The 23,525-nt window shown below is 37.5% G+C and overlaps 1 protein-coding gene across 4 annotated transcripts in view; it reads left to right on the top strand.

The window, feature by feature from the left end:
• The window catches only part of Znf385d (zinc finger protein 385D), an 826,924-nt gene that overhangs the window by 594,181 nt on the left and 209,218 nt on the right, over window positions 1–23,525 (top strand). For all 4 annotated transcript variants that reach the window (XM_021731551.3, XM_078038304.1, XM_078038302.1 and 1 more), the window contains one exon: window positions 21,131–21,273. In XM_021731551.3, the coding sequence (XP_021587226.1) occupies window positions 21,131–21,273 (143 nt within the window). The remainder of the gene's footprint in view (window positions 1–21,130; window positions 21,274–23,525) is intronic.

Raw genomic sequence — 23,525 nt, forward strand, 5'->3', positions numbered from 1 at the left:
TTAATGGGATTGCACTGTGTCTTTTTATGAGACACTCTTCACAGCCCTTGAAATATGGCTGGAGCAGTCAGTTTGAACACCCATCAGCCGGAGCAGCCCTTTGGAGTCAGCACTTCCTCTTGCTGGAGCAGGACTGCATGCATGTTCCAGCTTGTTTGGTTTCTGAAGTTCATCTCAGACAAGGTGAAGAGGGACTTATTGGAAAAACCAGAGGGACCAAAATTTGAGAATCAAATGCTTAAAAGTTTCTCATTTATGCTGCCTTTTATGAACTGTTACTCTTTGCCATTTTGTATGTTTGTTTCTTTATTTTTTTTGTGTTTATTTCCTTTAATTAAGATAACGTATTTTAAAAATATGCTTATGGTTCAAAAAGAGGGTGAATTCTTGTCATTGAGGTGATTAATGTCTCTGAATAGTTAGATCTTCAGGGACACTCGGTGTTTCTTGAATATTAAAACAAGTTGTTTGGTGTTTTTTTTTTTTTTTTTTTTTAATATTTATTTTTTAGTTCTCGGCAGACACAACATCTTTGTTGGTATGTGGTGCTGAGGATCGAACCCGGGCCGCACGCATGCCAGGCGAGCGCGCTACTGCTTGAGCCACATCCCCAGCCAGGTGTTTTTTTTTTTATATAGTCAATAAGTAGGAATCTCATCTCTCTCTTGCTAAGACAAAATGGGAAGGTAATTTTTTTTTTTTTTTGAGACAGTAAAGTTTAATTTCTGTAAGACCTGGGTTTTGCCATATTTCTTAGATGTATTATAAAAATGTATGTTCCTCCCTTTCCATACAAATTAGAAAAGCCTACTGCCAGTACCCTCTGGATTTCCTAATAAGGCTCCCGGGCCCTAGCATTTTCCTTGCTAACTGGAATTATCTTAAAAATTAGAATTTTCTAAATTGCCATACAAGTTTGCTGAACTAGCAGAACACATCCTTGTCATTTATTTTCCTAAGCCGTATTCCAGCTTCATTTAAGATGAAGACATTCCTTTGAACAAAATTAATAGTTAATTCTTTTTCAAAGTAGGCCCTTAAAAATGTGGCATTCTTAAGTAGCTAATATGTTCAGAATATAAAAATGGAAAATGCTTTGGCAATCTGTTTGCAACCCAGCTTTACTCTGATTAATAACCCTTGCAAATGTGTGCTTATTATACCATAAACATGACCTTTATCAGAACATTAGAAAAATCAAACTATGGATATGCCATGTCAGAGACTTTTTAAATGTCAGAAAATGCAATGCTTTTAAATTAATGTGATTTTATAATACTTAACTGTTGAGGGTATTTTTTTTTTTAACTTTTATGAATTGGGGCACATAGAGGTTCTGTAAAGGGTTGTGTCATTGAAATGGTCTGGGTTGGCTCACCTTTGATGCTGAAGAATTTAAAGCTACTGGAAAGAAAGGACGGAGAGCTCACTGTTTAGGTGTGGTTACGACTGTTTGCCAAACATGTCAGCAATTCATTGCCTCAGTTTCCTCTGAGCTTCTGATCAGAAGAGAGGAGGGAGTGATTGGAGAATGTTTGGGCTCAAAGAGAACTCCTAAACATGATGCTTTGAAGAACTAAGGTGCTAGTGAGTAGCAAGGTGTGCTTGGCAGTTGATGCAGGTGATCATGATATTTGTCTGTGAGCATGTATCTGGTTCAGCTGGGTCCAAGTTGGGACCCACATCTTTCCTACACTGTTAGATTTCTACTGTTCTAGAATTGATTTCTAGAAATTCTGTAACATTGGCTTCTGATTTCGTCGATCTAAAGTTCAGCACTGGTGTGGCTATATTCTCTGCTCAGGGCATCGTAAGGCTGAAATCAAGATGTTGGCTGGACTGAGTTCTCATCAGGAGAACATGGAGAAATCTTTCTCTGACCCTTATTGTTGCCAGAATTTACTTTCAGTGGTTGTAGGACTGAGATCTCTTTTTCCTTACTGTCAGCCTGGGGCAGTTCTTAGCACCTAGAGGCCACTGGCATTTTTTTGTGTCCTCCATCTTCAAGACAGCAAGGGAAGGGCACTTTGAATCCTTGTGATTTTGCAGCCAGCTTGAGAGTGTGTTTGCTTTTGAAAGTCTCATGTACTTTGTTTGCTCAGACCCACCCAATCATATTGCATCATCTAATTACAGGAGTAATATCCACAGGTTTATAGCCCTGGGAGTGATGCAGGGTATGTACATCAGGAGGCAGGAAATCTTGGGGCCATCTTAGAATTTTGCTTAACACACCGCATATAAACATACCCATATTTGGGCCTTGGGTTTATCATTTCTATTTTCAATCTTCAGTGTTTTCAGCGGGGTGGTCCCTGCACCAATAGTATCACCAATACCTCAGAATTTCCAAGAAATGCAAATTAGTAGCCCCTCATTCAAGAATCAATCAGAAGCTCTAGGGAAGGGCAGGGCTCAGCAGTGTGCATTGTACACAGCTCCCACGGCATTTCCAGTGCTCACCAAAGTTTGAAAACCTATCTTTTAGATTACAGTCAGCAAACCACAGCTCCTATCAGAGAGCTAAATCTGGTTGATGACTATTTTAGTAAATAAAATTTTATTGAAGTACAGGCATAACCATTTTCTTACCTATATATAATCCATGGCTGTTTTCACATTACAGTGACTGAGTTAGCAGTTGCAATACAGAACTTATCACCCATGAAACATAACATTATCTGGCCCTTTCTTAAAACAGTTTACCTGTTTCTGCTCAGATTGCTTAGATTCCATGCAATTCGAACTTGTTCTAATTTTGCACATCTTCTTTGTGAATTCTACACAGTTGCGTAAGAGTCTTAAGAGTCTAATTCTCCTAACAAGGACCTACATTTATCATCTATACTAGAGGCCCTGAAAGTATGTTCTTTCTTCCACACATATTGCAGTTACAACTTTTTTTTATCCATCTTCTGCACTTTCACTCCTCTATTAGCTTTGTCTCTCAAGTGGAAATGGAGAGCATTTGTGTACAGTCTTGCCAATATTAGATATTAGTTGAAGGCTTTAAGACATCGTGCATCTCCCCTTTGGGAAAACATTACCACTACTATTGGCTTTACCAGTTTCTTCCTTTTCTTATTTGCCTTCTCTTTAATCATATCCGCTTCTGTTTTGCATATTTTCCAGATGTGAACAACTTCCATGACTTATTAGACTCTGAACATATTTAGCCAATCTTTCTGGCATCTACATTAAACTAAAACAAAACAACAAAACAAAAACACTGAAGTCCTACAACAGGCCAAGGTTCAGCAATTTACTTTCGTTAGAGTTCTATATAACGATACATCTTCCAATTTTACCTTTGCTTGAAGTCCATTCCTTATTGAATACTCCTTTTTATGCAAAATCAGCCCAACAATTAGACTTTCTGTGGTTAATTCTCTTTTTGAAGCTGGCCTCAATGATGTCAGGCATTTGGCATGATGGATATTTTCATTGGCCTCTGATATTTCTCTTTGGCTGACCAGTTGATTCTATGTGTAGTCTAGGTGCTCAGTTCTAAATTGTGCAGTACCTGACAAATCAATGAGTAAATCAATCTGTGAAATCTATTTTTTTTCTTCTTTTTATAACATTTAAGTTGATCCCTAGTCTTTATTTTCTGTTGTGGCATTAAAAACATACATAATTGTTTGCTTTTTTTTTTGTCTCTTTTGTGTTTCTTTTATCATTCTTAGTCTGGTTTCTTCCTGAAAACAAATTGTGTGTGTGTGTGTGTGTGTGTGTGTGTGTGTGTGTGTGTCTGTGTGTATGTGTGTGTGTGTCTGTGTGTATCTCAAATATATGCAGATATGCTATTCTGTCTCCTAGGTTTCCATCTACCTACTTTATTTGTGGTGTATATTTGTGCGCTTGGTATTATGGATTTCTTTGAAGGACAGCCAGCTCTCCCAAGCTTGGCCCCTGGAGGTGTGCCCTGCCATTTCCTTCAGCAGATTAAAGTCTGCTTATTTGAAATATCTCATTACTGAAATAATCACTTTTAATTTACCAATTGTTCGGCCTTTAACTTTCCAGAAACATAATGAATAACATAATTTGTTCCATGCCAATCAAATTTATAGCCCATATGCCAAATTGCATGTTTATACTCATAGGGTATATTCACATAGCTTTCTGAATTTATGACTTACTTAAAATGAAAATGTTTTTTTAAGAAGACTTATCTTACCATAATCGAATGGTATGAAGGAAGGACTACAGATATCTTGTAGCAGGAGAATACTCTTACATGCAAACTGGGTTTATATCTGACTGGAATTTATCAGTCAGTTGAGACCCAACTTGGATTAGCTAACTGAAAATGCAGTCCAAGACAATTCAAAATAGAAAAGAAAAATTAAAAAAATAAACGAAATGCAAAATATCTTCCTAGGTTTGTGGCAGTGACCATTGAGAGACTGTATAAAAACATGGTGATTATGGTTTTGGGGAAAAAGGGACAGTAATATCATGAGCCTTCATATAGGGATAGAGGAGAATGGATATTTCTGGGTTAAATTGTGTAGCATTTTGAATTTGGGTAGGGTATTTTTGAAAAAAAAAAAAAGAGCCAATTAAAATTTTTGCTGGACTAATTGACTTTTCCAACAATAGGCACAACTGCCATATACAACTAGAATTTCCCTAATGCCAATATGCCACCTAAAACTCCTAAAATTTAGTGTCCATATTCTATTTCATGTGAATAGAATGTGTCACCTTTTGGTGAAACGTCAATCATTGTATATGGTACTGTTAATCAATCTTGTATGGCTCTTTGCAAAATGAAGTGGGTTTCAATCTATTTGAAAATATGGGGGGAAAGGACAAATTGAGGTCAACCAAAATTGTTTGGTTAATATGTGTTACTAGCAAATATTACTTATTTTCAGTCAATAGTTTAAAAGCGGGTTCATTTTACTAAATAAGAGGAAGCTGTAATTCCAAAGTAGAAGCTGGAAAGAAGAGCAATAGAAGGAAATGATTTGCTTATTTCTTTTCGATTGATCTCTTTTATCTTTATCCAAAGGGCTTGGAATCATACTTTTATTGAAACTCCCCTAGTGCACGGGGAGAGTAGACAATGAATAAATACTTGATGAATGTTTGTGAGAAAGAATGCAATAGCTATGAATTATATCTGAAAGGAGAGAAGGGTGAGGAGTACCTGAGAGAGAATAGGTGAGATGGGGGTAGGTAACAGAGAACCAAGCTAAAAGGGGATGGTGTGAATTAGGGTGTCTCCATTTTCCCACTGACAGAAAATAGTACTAATTCTTTCTGTCCCAGACTCCAAGTCAATCGGCTATCATGTTTTGAGTATTCACCCTGTACTAAGCAGTTAAGAATCTCTGTCCCATACAATGTCTCACCAGATAAGGAGGCTCTTACTGGTTACTTTCCAATTTAAAAAAAATAGAAATATTTCTGTGACCAACTATTTCAAGGGTGGGTATTTCCCTGTAGGATGCCTTTAGGGGCATTTTGCATACTTTTCAGGCTGTTTCAAAAGCAGTTCTTTTTAAGACAGGTGAGTCCTCTGCATATCAGATTTGGACATGATCATGTCCCTCTTATTTTTCTCTTCCCTGACTCCTCCTTTGCTTCTGTTCAATTTCTCTTTTTAATTTTGTTTTCTGCGCCTACCACCTACAAAGCTCACACATAGAAAACAGGTGCCAATGGATATTTCACCTTCTTAATATGGAACAGTACTAATGAAGTCACGTGTGGTTTGCCATTTCCCTTTCCCCTCTCAAGATAAGCGTCAAAGCAACAGTGCCTAATTTGTTCATTCATTTATTCACCCAAGGTCACTTGAGTATATGTAATTTTTAAAGCACTGCATTAAGAACTATGGGGAGAAAAAGATACGGTGATAGAGACATGGACGCACTTTGAGAAAGTCAGAATCAAATAACTCTACTACTAAACAAAAGCAAGAACTATCAGATATACTGGTTAATGATCCAAACAACAGTGTCAATAAAATATATTCCATTCGTTTCACATTTTGCTAAAATAATATTGAATAAAGAAAACAATTTACTAGAACTTTATACTTACTCTATTTTTTTTTCCACATAAGCCTTACATAAAATTTTGAGATTTGGGGTATTATTCTTATTTTGTTGAAGGAGAAACTAAGTAGCTGCTAAGTTCCTTAGAACATGAAACTAGACGTTGGATGCAGGTTTATGAAGATGAAGCCTCTGTTCTCAACTACTTAAAATATTCCGTGAATGTGTGCAAACAATTTGACTGTGATGTCCAATGGGTGGGGAAACCAGAGTGCCTCAGCTAAATGTTGAAGGGCAGGGAGAAGTTGAAAAAAGGACTCAAATTTGCAAAAATTTAGTGGGGGTGGGGGAGGACCCTCCAAACAATTTTTTCCTTATCTTCACTTACTGAGGACACCAAATGATATGAATGAGCAAGAGAAGGTCACACTGACATTGATAACATGGGAGGCAGTGATTTAGCAGTTGGAAGGCATCATGACTTCTGAAAACTATATGCAGGACTGACCAGAATCACTCGGGAAAATACAGGTCCAATTTCAGAAGCCTTGTTTCTTGGAGAATTTCTCTCCTCTCGGCAGGCATTCCTGCTCAAAGCAATTTGACTCATTCTGTTTTGTTCTTCCTTTGGGATTAATGTCCTTTCAAAAGCACAAAATAATCTTTACAGTTGAAGGCAAACAGCCCCATGGATTTGAAAAGACTGACTCTGGCTCCTGAGACTGTGTTCAGAACCCCTTCTCAGGTTTCCTTTTAGGGTTAGTAGTTGTTTTGTTTTTCCACCAAGCTTTTGGGATTACAGTGATTACGTCACTCCAAAAACTTCCACTGACATATCAATGAAGAAGAATAGCTCTGAGGTAGCTGTATATTCTCAAAATATTCTCTCATATTTGAATCAGGAGGAAATCTCAGAAATGTTTTCTGAGATAGGTTCATTTTTTGCCAACACGAGCTGTTGCAGAAAGCCTAGGAATGGAAGTCTCCTGCTTATGTTGGAGCTTTCTGTGACCAAGATACCTGACAAAAACAACTTGGAGGAGGAAAGATTTATTTGGCTCACAGTTTCAAGAGTTTTTGTTCCATGGTGGGCCTGAGTGAGGAAGAAACATTATGGCAGCCACAAGCAGAGGAAGGAATTGGGGATAAGACATAATTCCCAAGACACACCCCAGTGGCCTGCTTTTTTCCACCATGCCACACCTGCCTACAGTTTCCACTTTCTCCCAGTAGTTCATTCAAATGACTGATCCATTAAATGGATTTATCCACGAATGAGATTAGAGCTCTCAGGATCCAGTCACTTCCTGAAAGGCCCATCTTTGGACATGGCTGCACTGAGAACCTAGTCTTCAACACATGAGCTTTGAGGGAACATTAAAGATCCAAACCATAATCAGGAACAAGTGCAGATGATAAGTGATCCTCTTGGTCTGGGCAAGCATTGACAGAAAAGTCACATTCTCCCCTTGCCAGATTTTGATCCAAAGATGGCCGAACCTTTTGCCAAATGACTTGGTGTAAGGATACCATCAGTGTTAATCTACAGTCTGTTTCCTAAACCTTAGAGATGATTTCCTTGCATCTTTCTAGCCTGATGGGTGACAAGAGTAGAGTTTAGAAGTCACTAAAGTTACCATGTTTAGGTCATATGGGGTATTTATGCAGGTGATAGCAAAGTCTGATCAACTGAACTAGTTACTGGTATGTGGTGGTAAGCAAGATTCATAGGCCAGCATAAATAGGATTAATTGATAACAGTATGTCCTCAGTAATAGAAAATTGAGTGATATCATGGATTCCTATCTTTGTATTATGGATACAATGAAAAGAATATAATTTTCCAAAGAGTAAAAAGTATTGAAATCAGCTGACCTGTGTTTGCATACTTACTTTGAGTTAGCTGCTACAGCATACTTAATCTCAAGCTTATAGATTCTCAATTTCTACATCTAAACAGCTGAGTTAAGAGTTAAGGTAAATATTGTGAAAATTAAAAGCCTGTGTATAATGTAAAGTGCTAAAAATTGGTAGTGGTTTCTTTTTTTATTATAGATTATCATTATTTGAAATTAGAATTGCCTTGAATAATTTAGTCTATATAGTTCAACATATGCCAGGAGAGTGTTTCATATAATTACCAGAATATTTGACTCTCATTGTTAAGTAATTTCTAAGAGAAAAATTTAATTTAGGCCTTTGATTTTCTGAACTTCCAAATTCTAAGGAATGGTTAGGGCATGAGCTTCTAGTAAATTTACAGTAAAAGAAAAATCAGAGGCGATTTCTGTGACAGCCTATGTCAGTTGGGTTAATTCTGCTCAGCTTGAGTTGAATAAAATGGATGAGAATTAGCTGTCCGGGTCAAGGTGGATATGTGCCTCATGCCAAGTCAAGGATTTCTATATTTGAGACTGCAATTCACAAGAGGGTGAGACATGATGAAGTCAACCAGAAAAACCTGTGTTCTCTCATTAACCTTAGCTTCTAATCTTGGACTTCTGGTCAGGGCTGGGATTCTCAGAGCTCAGGGGCCCTCCAAAAGGCCAGCTCTGATTTAGCCTGTAATGCTCATCATCTCTACTGACATGACTCTCAATGAGGACCACTCTCATTGATTGATTCCCTTTCATTTGAGTTTAGATGTAATCCTTGTGTTTAATTGCACTGTTTTATGAAGTCCTTTATTTCACCATGATATGGACATCTCTTCATGTTACCTGTACTGCTTTTTGGTGATGGTTCCATAACTGTGGTATGAGGACTGTCTTCTTCCTAGGACTAAAAGCAGTCTCTCTCTCTCTCTCTCTCTCTCTCTCTCTCTCCCTCTCTCTCTCCCTCTCTCTCTCCCTCTCCCTCCCTCCCTCCCTCCTGGATTGGTAAATCCTGTACCTGCTGTGTCCTGGCTATTTGAATGTGAAAATTTAGGTCTCTTTCTCCGATGGAATTTCTGCTACTTTCGATCGCTCTCTCACTTTGGTGGGAAACAGAACTTGGTAGGTTTGAGAAGGAGAGAGGTGTAATATGAAAGAATGTAGGCTGTGAAATCAGACATCTCCAGTTTCTAATTCTTTTTACCTCTTACCTTTTTACAAGGTGATTTATCTTTAGTAAAACGATCTCCCTAAGCCTCTGTTTCTTCACCTGTAAAATGAGAACAAGGATATCTTCATTATTTACATAAGTAATATATGTAAAACTGTCAAGCGCAGAACCTAGAATTATAAAGAGCTTGAAAGGACAGGATTTGTGAAAGTAAAGTAGGTCACGTGTACCTACCTTCTTGCTTACAGTCATTTAGTATGCATTTTATTTCTTTTCCACTTAAAACAAATCATTTTTGACATTCCACAATTACTACAACTCCATTAGTAACTGATTTTTACATTTTTGTCCCAAGGACTAAATGTTTCAGAATTAAAAGAAAATACAGAGTTAGGTTTGTTTTAAGCACGACCTGCCAGAAGAAACAATCACATTGAGGCCGAGACTAAACAGAGCACATGTCAGCTCCACAGGGAATGTTCTTGAGGAAACTGAAATCAGAATTTTTTTTTTTGCTATTATAAAGTTTGTAAGAATGTTCACCAAAGCAATGGAAACCAGAACTCACAGTTCCTAAATGTTGGAAGGCATTGGGCGCTACAAATGCCAGGCATGTGCAAAGTAAAGGTTTTTTAAGATGGAGTGCAGTCTTCAATCGTCTTAATACATTTATTTAATTTGATAACAGTGATAGTTATTTCCAATAGTCACCCCATGCCAACAAGAGTCAATTGTCCTAGCACTTTTATGTCATGGTCATTATGAAAGAAAATTGGATTTCAATGTGAAAAGAATCACACTGAAACATGGAATGAAATCATTCCGGATCAGATAAATGCTGCAGGAGATATTACCATTAAGTTCCATAGAATCAGTGATGATGATTGTGAATTTAGTTTCCACTTTGGTCTTCTAGACTATGCAGACAAAGTGAAAGGAAAAACTAAACCAATAATAAATTAATGCAAATGGAATAAAAATCTGATACCATTGGATGAATGTGGTAGACATTATATAGGTTTAATTTACAATATGCTAGAGTACAAACCTTAGCAGAAACGAGCAAGAAAGAGGTAAAATTGCTTCTTGAATAATCCAGTGCCTTATGAGCAAGAGCCCTTTAGTATACATTAATTTGATTTTATTTGACAAAATTTTATTGAAACCAGCTTTGTGAGATATATATATATATATATAATTTCAATTGTCTTTCATTAGGAGAATGACCATCTCTAAATAAGACGTAAATAGAAGAGTTCAGACTCTGGGAACATAATGTTAGGTGTCAAATCATGTCTCAATCACTTACTACTTGTATGATATTGAGCAAAGATGAACAATTGTTTTGACTACTCAATGCTCCATTTCTATTCACAATGCTATTGAAGCATCAAAGAAGTTCTCCTATATGGAGTACCCAGCACTCTGCCCAGTATGTAGGAGCAAAAATGTTATGCTTTTATGCCCGTGGAGGCAAGGAGTCTTATTTACAAGATATATTCAAACTGGGCATGTTGGCACACATCTCTAGTCCAGAGTGACTGAGGCAGAAAGGTCACAAGTTTGGGGACAACCTGGGCAATGTAACTGACTCCCTCTTAATCTGAACCTAATAAAATAAAATAAAATGGGACTGGAGCTGTAGCTTAGGGTTAAAGTTCCCCTGGGTTCAGTGCCCAATACAAAATAATAATGATCATAATTACTTCAACTGAAATCTATGTTTTAAGATACTTGCATAGGAAAAACTTAATGAAACCCCCTAAAATTTTTATTTGGACCATTTGTAATAGTCAATAGTAGAAGCTTAATTGGTTTGAAAAATGTTAAAATGTCCCTTGCCTTTTAAAAGGGCACTCCTATGTAAGATCTCTGTTAATTCCCCTTTGCATTTCTAATTCTTCAATGTACTTGCTAATTTTGAAATGGACACCATGTTAATTTGGGCATAACAGGAGAGGGTCTCAAAATCTCAGCAGGTTGTGGTTCAATTTCATTTGTTTATTTCTTTGTTCATCTATTTTCCCACCATCCATCCAATCCTAAAATAAGCAGGTACCAGGAACAGCCCCCCCCCCCCAAAAACACACACACACACACACACACACACACACACACAAAACAGAGACATCTTCATATGTGGAGGCTGACACAGTAGTAAATACATCTAGTCCCGTACATCAATGGAAGCCTGTGTAAGGTAGATCTGGACACCAGAGAGAAAACCTGCTATTGATATGTCCAGGGAACACTTAGTAGAGGAAGTCATGCTTGAGCTGCATCCTGAAAGTAGATGATCTATTGTTTACTATACTTTGATGTAGGTTTCATCTGGGTTACACCCTAGACAAACAAGGGTCAGTGTGCTGCCATGGGTTAAGGCAACATTCTGGGTTGAATTGCTCATTGAAATACAACATTCCAAAAGTATGTTACAGAAAGTGAGTCAAACCAGAATATCAGAATACCCACTATCTGTAACTCTGAGACTTATTTTTCTCTAGTGATATATAGCCCTAGATTCCATCCCCAACACCACATACACACACATGTGTGTGTATGTGGTGTTAGGGATTGAACCCAGGGCTTCATACATGCCATTTCAGACACTTTACCACTGAGCCACATCCCCAGCCCTAGTGTCTTATTCTTTTAGTTCCTGGTCAAAAGTTTCAAAAGAGTTGTCTCCACTAGTCTCCTTTATGAAACCCTCATCCAGCCCTTATCCTCCTCCAAAAAAATGACAACACTTAAATAACTCATTAAGGTCACCAAAAATCTCTCTGAGGTTAAATGTAACTTGGGGTCCTTCTGTAGCCCTAGATGAAGCTGGTCAACAACTTCTCCCTCTTGCCCAGTCCCTGGCATGGAGATGTTCCTACAGGGAAGTCCCAGTTGAGAGGCACACATCGTGGATGGAGTACCAAAAACACAATAGCATCTCTTTTCCTTTTGAAAGAGTGACATGACCAAAGCCTAGATATCCTGAGTAAAATTACTCTGAGAGACAGATGTAGCAAGGCAGCTTGACGCCCACATCAACTTGATTTAAACACTGAGCTGACTGTATTATGACTACGCTTATTTGGTTAAATGCACGTTTCCTGTTAACACTCTCAAGAGTTATTGGGTACTAATAAATATCCATGTGCCCCAGGATTGGCCCCTTTCTGCTTCTTTGGTTTGAAGATATGTTATCTATTTTATTCAAAACACTCACTTCTTACTTATTCTGGCATGATTTTTTTTTCTTTTTAATTCGGATCACCCAAATGATCATCATTGATCATGCATGAAGATACTTAGCTGGCCACTGTCATCTGTAGAGTAGACAACTAACGCTTGCTTTCTGGTATGTTGGCAGCAGCTGTGGTTTCTGACAATAGCCCACATTTGGCTCTGAGAAAATATCCCTTCTCAATCCCAAGAGGTAAAGGACCCAGGGGAAAACAGGAGTTTCTCTCCTGTCAGCATTGTGTTCTGAAATAGACTCTGTTGAGCAGATTATCTGTAAATTATTTGTTGCCTGAGAATGTTGGTTTTGTACTGGAGTTGCTATGTTTAACAGACCCTTCTGTAATGATGGAGACGTTTGTGTTTGCAGTGTACCGCTCAGTACTCTTTTAGCAACACGTGGTTATCGGACATTTGAAATGTGGCTAGTGTGACTGTGAGGCTGAATTTTTAATTTTACTTCATTAGAATATAAAATAGCCTCATGTGGCTAATAACTTCTACAGTGGGCATCTCAGCACTAGAGTACCTCTCTTATTAGTTATAATTGATTGTCTGAAATTAAATCTTTGGAAAATTGTCTTGAGAAATTTTTACATTTTTATTTTTTTTTGTATTTCATGTCACTTGCTTCTGATGGGATAGGAATTTTCCAGGCTAACCTTTCTGATCTCCTGTGAGGCAGATTATACAGTTCTGGATTATACAGGGCCTAACAGATGGGTTGAAGAATACAAGGATATTTGGAGTTAAGTGTTTAAAACTCCTTACCCTGGAACTGCTAACAGATAATCTGGAAATTATCCTGAATTAGTTAAAGAAGGGAGAGATTCCATTTTTCTTCTAGGGAAGACTAGGTTTGGGATATTCAAAGCTGGACAATATCAGTATTTTGATTTAGATGATGGCATTCAACGACAATACTAATTCTTTCCTAACTTCCCTCCAGAATGAGTTTTGGGCTGAATTACTGGAATATTTAAACAGCTTAAAATAAATTAAGAATTTGGGCAAAGGGAGAACACACAGCACTTACATGTGGTTTTTTTTTTTTTTTTTTTTCATGAGTAAATATCTGAATGTTGACCATTGACTCCTGCAAGGGTTTTTGAGTCAATGTTTCCAGAATGGTGTTCTAGTTTGCCCTGACTCATCCTTCGATTCTCACCTCATTCCTCCCTGTGGTCAAGAGCAGGCTGTGTGGGTTTGTGCTGCCAGCTTGTCCTAGAGGGATCTCATTTGGTTTTGACATTTGAGTTGACCTGCCAAGAGCAGATCACTTCAGGCCAACAAGGAGCTTCCTCCTGATGGAGAAGGTGCTAGATCATCTTTCCTAAACCTAGTGGGTGAATCAATAGTCCAAAACAGGCAAATAACAAAAGCCATGTGAGGGAAAAATTGGGACCTGGTCATGCTAAATTCAAATTTCATCTCAAAACAAGTTGACAGTTTTACTGTTCAGTTGAGAACAACATTTAAGCAAAGAGGAATTGAATGGGAGTTTGGGTCACTGAGGTTTGAGGAAGCATAGTAAACCCAGTTCTTCTAGACAAAAAGTAAAAATCAACCTCAATGATAAAACCGCCCATTATAATCCCCAGCCAATAACCTTGAGTATTTGAAAGGCAGAAGAGACTACAACAACTACATATTTGTTTTTCTGATTAGGGAAAGAAATAATGAAGAATGTGAGCATGACAACTTCTGAAACAAATTTGATATCATATTCACAAAGCGAGCATGTTCCCATGGTAGATAAATATCAGTGGTCATTTCTGGATATTCCTTTATCATCTCTTTTATCTTTAAAAATAAATTCTCTTCCTCCCCACCTACCCCCCATCTTACAAGATTGCTGGTTTTAAAATATTTTGTTCTGTCTGCAAGGGAATTGGCTCGCTCAATTTTAAGAAAACCAGTTGGGTAGAGTATTCTTTTCGTTGTTGTTATTATTAACTTAAAAGCTATTTGCATCAGTGCAGTGAAAATTGTTCAAGTTACTCAGGTTCTTTCAGTCAGATACTTTGCTTCTTAGAGCTTTGGCTTTTGAATATGTAAATTGGATATTATCATAGATACCTGGCAGAATTTTGTGTTTTAAAGGAATTCAGGGGATACCAAGCTAATCCATGTTAATTACTCATTAGAGTTATCACTTCTACCCTGGCTGGCTGATTCTGCTAATTACAGCACTCTGCAGCCAATATTTGATCAAGTACAAGTTTTGCCTTGATATCCCCAATACATCATTTCTTTTTCCTGTTAGAAATATCAGATCAGAATTTGCATTCGCTATTGCATAGTTTCCTGATTTCCTATAATGAGCTCCAATGTTGCCCAATGGAAATGGAAAATTCCAATTAAACTATTCAGAAGTGGATACAAAGAGTTTTGTGTATCAAATTGAATTCTTATCAAAAAGAATAACTACTTAAAATCCAACATTACCTGTAATTCCAGCAGTTTGGGAGGATCACGAGTTCAAAGCCAGCCTCAGCAAAAGTAAAGTGCTATGACACAAAATTCAAAAGGGTGTACATGTTAAGACAATAAGAGACCAAAAAAAACATGACTACTAAATGCAGTATGGTTTCCTGAAATGGATCCTGGATGGAGAAAGGATATTGGTAGAAAAAATAGTGAAAGTCAAAGTTCAGAGTTTCGTTAATAATAATAATGTACTGATATTGATTTCTTAGTTTTAACCAATGTGCTGTGGTCATACAAGATGTTAGTATGCAGAAAAACTGGGTGAGGAATTTATGGGAACTCTTTATATTATCTTTATAATTTTTCTATTAATTGAAAATTAATTTAAAATGAAAGGATTTTATCTTTTATTTCTACAATGCTGGAGATTGGACCCAGGGCCTCACACATTGCTAGGCAAGTGTTCTACCACTGGGCTCCACTCCAGCCCTGAATTTTTATTTTATTTTATTTTTTGTGGTGCTGGGGATTGAACCCTGGGCCTTGTGCAGGCAAGGTACTCTACCAGCTGAGCTATATCCCCAGCCCCTCATGTTTGTTTTTTAAAGGGCATACAGTGAAATGTTTCTCTTACCTTCATCCTTGGACCACCTAGTCCCCCAAAACAGGAAAAAAAAATACTTGTTTCAATTAATACTCAAAAGAAAATATCTATATTCTCTAAGTATCACTTCTCAGAACAAAGTATGTCTGCAATAAATTTCTAGAAGTGGGAAAAAAAAATAAGGCACTATGCAACTCAGTGAGAGCCTGTCTCTAAATAAAATCCCAACTAGATCTGGGGCTCAGTGGTAGAATGCCCCTGGTTTCAATCTGCTGTACCAAAAAAAAAAAAAAATCAAGATTATGCAAAATGTTCTAGATGCTTTTCAGTTATATATTAATATTTTGAGCTGCTTATTTTAATTGTAGCTTGTTGAAATATAGATTTCTTAAGTTTAAAAACATTGGCACTTGAAATTGTACATATTTGGCACTCTAACATTTCAGTACATTTATACATTACATAAAACTCCCTTAGCTATCATTTTTTTTTTTTTTGGTTAAAAAAACTCAAAATCCTTCTAGCTTTTTCAATATATACAGCAAGCTATTTTTATTATTGTTTTCTGTAGTCACTCTGCTGTGCAGTAGAATTCCAGAACTTATGTCTCAACTACAACTTAGTACCCAGTGATCAACCTCTCAATAATATATAGATAACTATATGTATTTCAATAAAGACAAACATATATAGTTCAAGAATGTATATACCTATGTGTGTGTGTGTGTATATATATATATATATATATATATATATATATGTATCTATATGCATATATCTATAGATAAATTGATGGTGAAGGGGAAAAATGCTAAAGAGACTATAGAAATGATTTCTTCTCTTAGGAAATCAGCGATTTATGCTGTGTGTGTGTATGCATGTGCGTGTGTAAATACATATACACGCATATAATTGTGTGTGGGTGTATGTATTTACCCAATCATATGCTGGTGTTAATTTTAAATGGCAGCAAGCCCTAATGATCTGGGGATATCAAAGGTTAAATCCTAGGTGGAGGTTGAAATTGAGATGAAGATTGAAGTTCAGCTGTCAGACAGGATGTCTGTGACTATTCTGTGAACTCTGGGTCAGTGCAGCAGTTTAAGGTTAAATCATGCCCCATTAGGAAGAGCCAAACCTCTTTCTGGAGGACCTCTTAGTGGGAGCACCCTTCTGGGGGAGCAAATAAACAAAGGTAAGAATTTGAAGATTCTCTTAAAAGTATCTTGACTGCTTTCAGAAGGCTTGAACAAGCTTTCTGGGAGGCTATGATGTTCACTAAAAAAAAGATGGGCCTCACTTAGTGAGCATCTGTTGGCCAGGAGCTGTGCTAGGTGCTTCATATTCTTTTATATAGTAAGCTTTAACTCACAACCGCTGGTTTAGAATTCCTATTTATCTGTGTAAATTATTAAAGTGAACACTTGTGAATTTATGTTTTAAACTTGCTTTATGAAAATGTAAACTCCTGAAGTGAATGTTACCTAAACCTCAGTCCTTGTCCCCGATGCCAATCCAATAATCAGAACAAGGTTTTGTGGGAAAAAAGAATAAATAAATAAAAGAAGAAGTTTTATTGCTTTGCCAGCAAAGGAGAAGCACAGGGGACTCCTGTCCCAGAGGCTGTGATTCTGCCCATCAGGGAAAAGAGAGAACTTTTAAAGAAGCTATTCAAAGGCTACATTCCAGGTGTGTCCTGACCAGGGGTCCCAGGTGAGCCTGGATGGCAGGTTGTTTGTTAATTTGTTAATTTGGGAGATAGTCACTTCCTAGATCTTCCAGTGACATCTCCTTTATGTGGAGGACAGGTAACTCAAAGTAATCTTGTTCCTTGCCCCCAGGTTATGGATGGGGAGTGGGAGAAGAGGAAAAGAAAAACAAGTCCTTTTAAAAATAAGCAGCAAGGGCTATATTCAAAGGTGAAGTGGACCACTGTCACCAATCTGTCTTTCTCAGTCTCTACTAACAAATATTTAGGATTTGGTTACTCCAGTACACTATCAACCGCACTGATAATACTTTGGTGAACATACAGCTTCCTTTGAATGCATTAAAGTGAATCTGATATGTTTGCTCTGTAGTTCACTCTTTGCAACTGAACTTGTAAATGTAGACTCACAGAAATGGGCATCATAAAGGGTGGGAGAAGAATTTAGTGAGCTTTAACAATCACTGTACTTCACCTTTTTTATTTTTATTACCCAACAGCTTACTCAGTGTTAATAAGTATTCTATACTCTATAAATGTTTTTGATTCGTTGACTTTTAGTGTTTTTTAAATTTATTAACAAATTCTGTATAGACAGATAGAAATTACTCTGAAATCAGATTGTTTAAAATTTATTTTGTTCATGCTGTATAAATTAAAATTCGTAGGCAATGAAATATAGGGTACTAGGCATAGCATTTCAGATACAAAGCACATGATTCTATGTATGTCTCAATCTCTGCCCCATGGGGACTTTAAAATTAAGAATATTAATGGGCTGGGATTGTGGCTTAGTGGTAGAGTATTCCCCTAGCATGGGCAGATATTAAAATTTCTAGAAATGTGAAATTTCTATGAGAATGATGCTGTTGGCAAACATGAACAACTCTTCACCTGTAGAAATACCATTATACGTGTTCATGTTTATTGCCAGTAAGTTTATAATTATGAAATAAATAATATACATTCCTATCTTGTACACAAAAGTTTCTATTTAGAAAATTAAGGAAATTAACTATCTACCCAAGGAGCATAGTTTAGTCTGTTTTGCAGATGAAATACATTTGCCAGTTTTGATTTTTGCACTATTTGCAAATAGTATTCTTGTTGCAGAGTATGCACAGATTGATACAAGTAGAATATTTCAGGACTGATCTAGATTTGAAAAATGCAATGTTAGTTACAAGTAATTTTTAAGACCTAGCTTCAATTTTGTGCCTCCATATCACTGCTATAGATTTGGAGGTGAGCATCAATTTTAGAATAAAGCAATTCAGCATTTTACTTAGTTCATGAATCTTATACCCTGGTGTCATATATCAAGTTCTTTTGGAAGGTGGACTCTTGAGACTCTACTGGGGTGAGCTTTGGAGAACACTGTGCAGAGTGAGGGATACCGAAGAAGCAAGGGGAAATTGGACTGTGGTACAGTCAAAACAGGAGCCTTAGACCACTCATCCTACTAGGAGCTTTAGAGGCTTCTGAATTTCCTGACTTGAGGCAAAGGCAAAACTATTAAATATTTGCACTCACCTGTCATTTCCTGGGGACAGCAATACATTTGCTCTGGAGGTCTACTTTGGGTGAGGGTTATCAGCCACCAACAAACACCCCAAGCAGTTGAGGAATGAGTACTAGGGGCTGGGATGCTCTGGGAAGCACCCGAGGGCACAGGCATTGCACCTGTATTTGCATAACAATGGGGAAGTTCCACAGGTAATTGCCTTTTAAATTTCTCCCTTCAAAGGGTTGAGAGAAGTTAGGCTCCTGTAGTTTTCCTGCAACTTTCCAAGGTTAAGTGAGTCTTGTTTATGTTTTCTTCCCCAGTGAAGTAAATTCCAGTTACAACATAGAGAGAGGACCTTGAAATATATGAATAGGTATAAATTAAGTATTTACCCTAGAGGAGATAAGGGGTAGATTAAATTAGCAATTAAGTCAACATTTTAATTCTTTTTTCCTCACATTGAGCTACATACAAAGTAAGCTTTAACCATTAACTTCTTTGGAGATTGTAAACTAGGGGTGAGCTTAAAATGAAATAATTACTGAATATATTCCTGCTAAAATGAATTCTTATAATTTTAAGTATGGAATGTTTCTGTGGAATCAATGTAAAAAGGTAAAGAGTTTACCTTTTTTCTTTTTCTTTTTTTCTTCCCCTACATGATATTTTGATGTTAGCCTAATTCGGGGATGTTAAAAATCAAGGTAATAAATGTACATTAATATTCTTTGATTCATGACACAAATGAATATAATTTAAAATTATTGAAGATCACTATTTATGGTCATGTTAAATCATACTGTCGATTTCAACCAAAACTTGTTTCCTCAGTCTTCAAAAGAAGTACCAACCAAAATTTTATTTAGTTTAACTTTTATTAAAGAGAAACTTTTAAAAGCCAATACTAAACTCACAACAGTTCCATGACTCAAGTTTTATAGATGTCCTCACTAGAAAAGGGCATGCACCCACACTCACTATGCTACCAGGAGGACAGTAAAATAAGTTTATAGTGTACTCTAGAGAGTGTTGACTTGCTGTATTTTGCTTTTATCTCTGTTTGTTTTAACATCTGTCCTCCATTTCCTTCCTTGTACTGTTTTTTGTTTTATTTTATTTTATTTTTTTTTAATTGGTGTGCTGATTCACACTTCAGTCATTGGTCTTACTCTGGTTCAGGAATATTTCAAGAGGGAAGTTAAAACAGGAAAAAAAATACTGTTTTTGTTAATTTGGCTCCAGCTGATTTTATACCTGGAAGCAGGAGAACTGATGGTTCTTGTATATGGTTAATTAAATCTTGAGCTGATGGCTTTTGTTATAGGTCTTAAGTCATCCACCTTGTTAGCAGAGCCTCTGCCCAGCAGGATTAGGCTTCTCTGTAGGGAGTCCTTTCACAATATTTACTTTGTGCTCAGGTGACTGACTGAAGGCTGGAAGATGGTCCCTGTCCACTTGGCCAGGTTGTGAAATTTGAAAGACAATCAGTATGGGGGCCTCCCTTGACTTTGTCTTAAAAACAAGATGGCAGGCAGTAAGTGGCATAGACAGGACCTTGTCCTCTTCCTCCAGTCTCTTAGAGTTCTTTTCTGTGAGGAAAGGAAAAATCTCACTGCGTTTTGTTTTCCTAATGCTTCTTGGAATCTCACCAGCGGGTTTTTATACAGTCTGTTGCTTGCCTCTCAGATTAGAAGAATGCTGGCATATTTTAACAGTTTCCTAGGATTCAAACAGCCTTTAATTAACAGCAAATTGATGTTTTGGAATGTTATCAAAACTTGGGAGACTGAACATGGAGGCTGAGCTTCCATCCTACTAGCTTCTGAGTGACATGGAGTCCTAAAACAGAGGGCAAAGGTGCATGCAACCTTGCAAACAGCTGGCTGTCCACTGGTATGGCAAGGGGAGGGTCTTTGTTGATATAATATTCACATGGCCTGCTCATTGGTGCCCATGTAAATTCCACCTACTCCTGCCTGTGGTGGAGGCAGGCAGTTGTTGAATACTCAGAGCTACAGGGGTGCTGAACAGCTCAGCTTTTTGCACTGATTTGCTGTTTTTTAATCCTCCAGTTGCTGGGGCAGTAAGGTATGTTTGCCCGTGTTCACAGTTAAGTTTCTTTCTTGTGCCAGATTCACGTCATCTTACTACCAGAGTTTTGCATTGGCGGAAAAGAGCAGTTCTACTGAAATAACCTCTCAGATCTGAAGCCTCTTCTGAGTAGTAGGTTAGTGGTCAAAGAGGGACAGGCAAGCCAGCCATGGAGAGGGTGAATTCAGTGATCTTGGATTTGTTGCTGACCTGTTCCAGAGCTCTAGGCAGGAAAGCAAAAATGAGTTGGAGAGTTTGAAATACTGACCAATACTTGCATAACCAGACAATTATAATCCAAAGAAAAGAAGAGCTTGACATACTCCTACTGCCCAATGGCAGAACTGCTTACTGGCCAGTTCCCAACTGAGGTCAGCAGACTTCCATGTCTTTATTTTTTCCAGTGATCCATGAAGCTGGCCTCTTTTCTCTCAAGAGAGATGTGGTGCTTTTTCCATGCCTGGTATCCCTGATCATTCTGTTTCTTTTCATCTCCACAGGTGGTACATGCCAGAGTCCTGCTCTCCCAGCCCTGGTCCGGCCACCAGCCCCTCCTTTGCAACCATCGCTGGATATTAAACCATTTCTTCCCTTTCCTCTTGACACTGCGGCTGCAGTCAACCTCTTCCCCAATTTTAATGCAGTAAGTACCACAACAAAACTTGCACCTATCAGAGCGATAGGTACTATAAAAACTTAAAGGCTGGGGGTGATTCAGTTTACAACCTCTTTTTTTTTTTTTGCTATATAGTTGATTTCATGACTTGTCTGAAAGCCATGGTAAACTTAATTGTCTGCCTGGTTATGTCAAATTCCCAGAGCCAGGCTCTTTCATGGGCAAAAGAAAAGAGATTCAATGTGATTGTGTGTGTCTTCTGGATAACACCAACAAGTCTATTTTGTTGTTTGTTGTTGTTGAGATATGTTGAATTTCAATTTGACCCGTCTATTAGAATTATCAAGTTGGTATCTAAAATAAATTAAACATGTGTTTCTTGTGTCTGAGTCTTCTGCTTCAATGTTCAAATCTAATACTTCTTTCCTAATTTAACAAAGAGAGCTCTGATAATGACAATAGTGTTACATTTCATATATACAACACTTTTTTTTTTTTCCCTCCTTAAAGCAACTCAGGGCTCTGGTAACAAGAGTTTTAATATCATTTTCCTTCCTGCCCAGCCAAGTTAAGTCTGCCTTAAATTACTTTGCTTCTTTGGGTTTTGTCAACAGCTTTCTCAGCACAAGTTCAATTATTTTCTTGTTTCTGTTTCCACTTTTAAGATGTCTTTATAAGTTGGTAGATTCATCACATACATCATAATTCTTATTTTGTGCAAGCTGGTTGAGAGTATTTTCAGGATGGAAACTGGAGTAAGGGTTGAAAAGGTTAGAAACAAGTAAGTGACATATTTTTCAAATATCATCTGATTTGGATTCCAGCAGTTGTTATAATGCAGGTCTGAGCTTATCAATGACAGGATATGTCAATATAGCCAAAGCAAAGAGGATTAAGATGAGAGGTTCCTGAATGCCTAGAGATCTAAATAATACTTCTTTTGGCAACTGCTTGCCCCCATGATAGAGTTAAAAAAAAAATCTGCCCACAATTAAATAATTCTTCCTCAGGGGAAAGAAGCAGATATTGTGTTTCTTTATAGAACTTTGTCATGGGGACTTTGGACGTGCTAGTAAATAGTACAGAAATGTACTGTGCTTGTCCTTGCTCAATGGCAAGGGGAAATAAAACGATGGGGAGAGGAATTTTCCATAAGAACCTTGTTTTGAAATGGATAGGGCAAAAACAGAGCAGCATAAAGATCATGTTTACAAAACACAGGTTTCTAATCCTAGGTATTTCAAGAATAGTAGAGAAAAACTTGCTTGGCATCAAATTCCCTGACACTTCAATGACTACACTGAAGTCCCTCAGATCCCCTTCCTGGAGCTCCTTAAGTGGCTTCCTGGCACAGCCTTGTCCCCAGATGCCAGGGGGATGATCCATAAGAGGTGGTCCACCTAGCCTTGGCTACCACTTGGCATCTGGTCCTGCGGGTCCCACTTTAGCATTAGAGCAGTTTAGGTAAAAATCTTGGAAGCTTATAAAATATCACGTTTAAAACTTTTGATCTGTCTTTCAGGAGACATTAAAAGCCGAGTGATTAACTGACAATGAGTCTTTTTTTTTTTTTTTGTCATGAAACAAAGATGAGTGACATGCTGAGCTGCGAGACACCCAGCAAATCTCTTTACCTTCTTTGCTGCTGTTTCCTATTAGAGATAAAAGTGGACCTGATAATCTCTTCTTATACTACTGAGAGATTTGGAGTGTTTTGGGTTTTGTTTTGTTTTTTTCCTTGGTGGGCAAAGGTAGTGTTGTGTGGTGGTCAAGCTGGGCTCTGCAGTTAGACTTATTTAAGTCTCAGAACTACCTCTTATTCCCTATTCCCTGTGTACCTCACTAGCTTCATCCATGAAATGGGACTAATATAGTACCCTTTATGGGCATGTGATAATGATAATGTTGGTTAAATCATTCTGAACAGTGTCATGGAGTGAATGGTATTGTGTGCAGAAACTAACTTGTGAATCCTTCTGAGTATGAATGGGAGAGTTCACCGATTGATTACAAAAGTTTAACTTGATTATTTTTCCTCTCTTGGATTTTGACTTGTGTTATGTGTGTCCCTTAAAGCAGGCTGCCCTCTGTTCCTACTGCTTATTCCTTGGTAATTCCCTTTCAAGATTGGCCTGGCTACAGCCAACTGAGGGTTAAGATGCTCCTTGCTCCCAAAGGAGGGGAATCATTGGAAGAATTAGGCCACAACCTGAATTCTTGATTTTTAAAGCATATGTGAATCTCAGTCCACAAATTTGGCATGTAGAAGATACGATGTT

The sequence above is a fragment of the Ictidomys tridecemlineatus genome, chromosome 2 (genome assembly GCF_052094955.1).
Source record: "Ictidomys tridecemlineatus isolate mIctTri1 chromosome 2, mIctTri1.hap1, whole genome shotgun sequence".
Lineage (NCBI taxonomy): Eukaryota > Metazoa > Chordata > Mammalia > Rodentia > Sciuridae > Ictidomys > Ictidomys tridecemlineatus.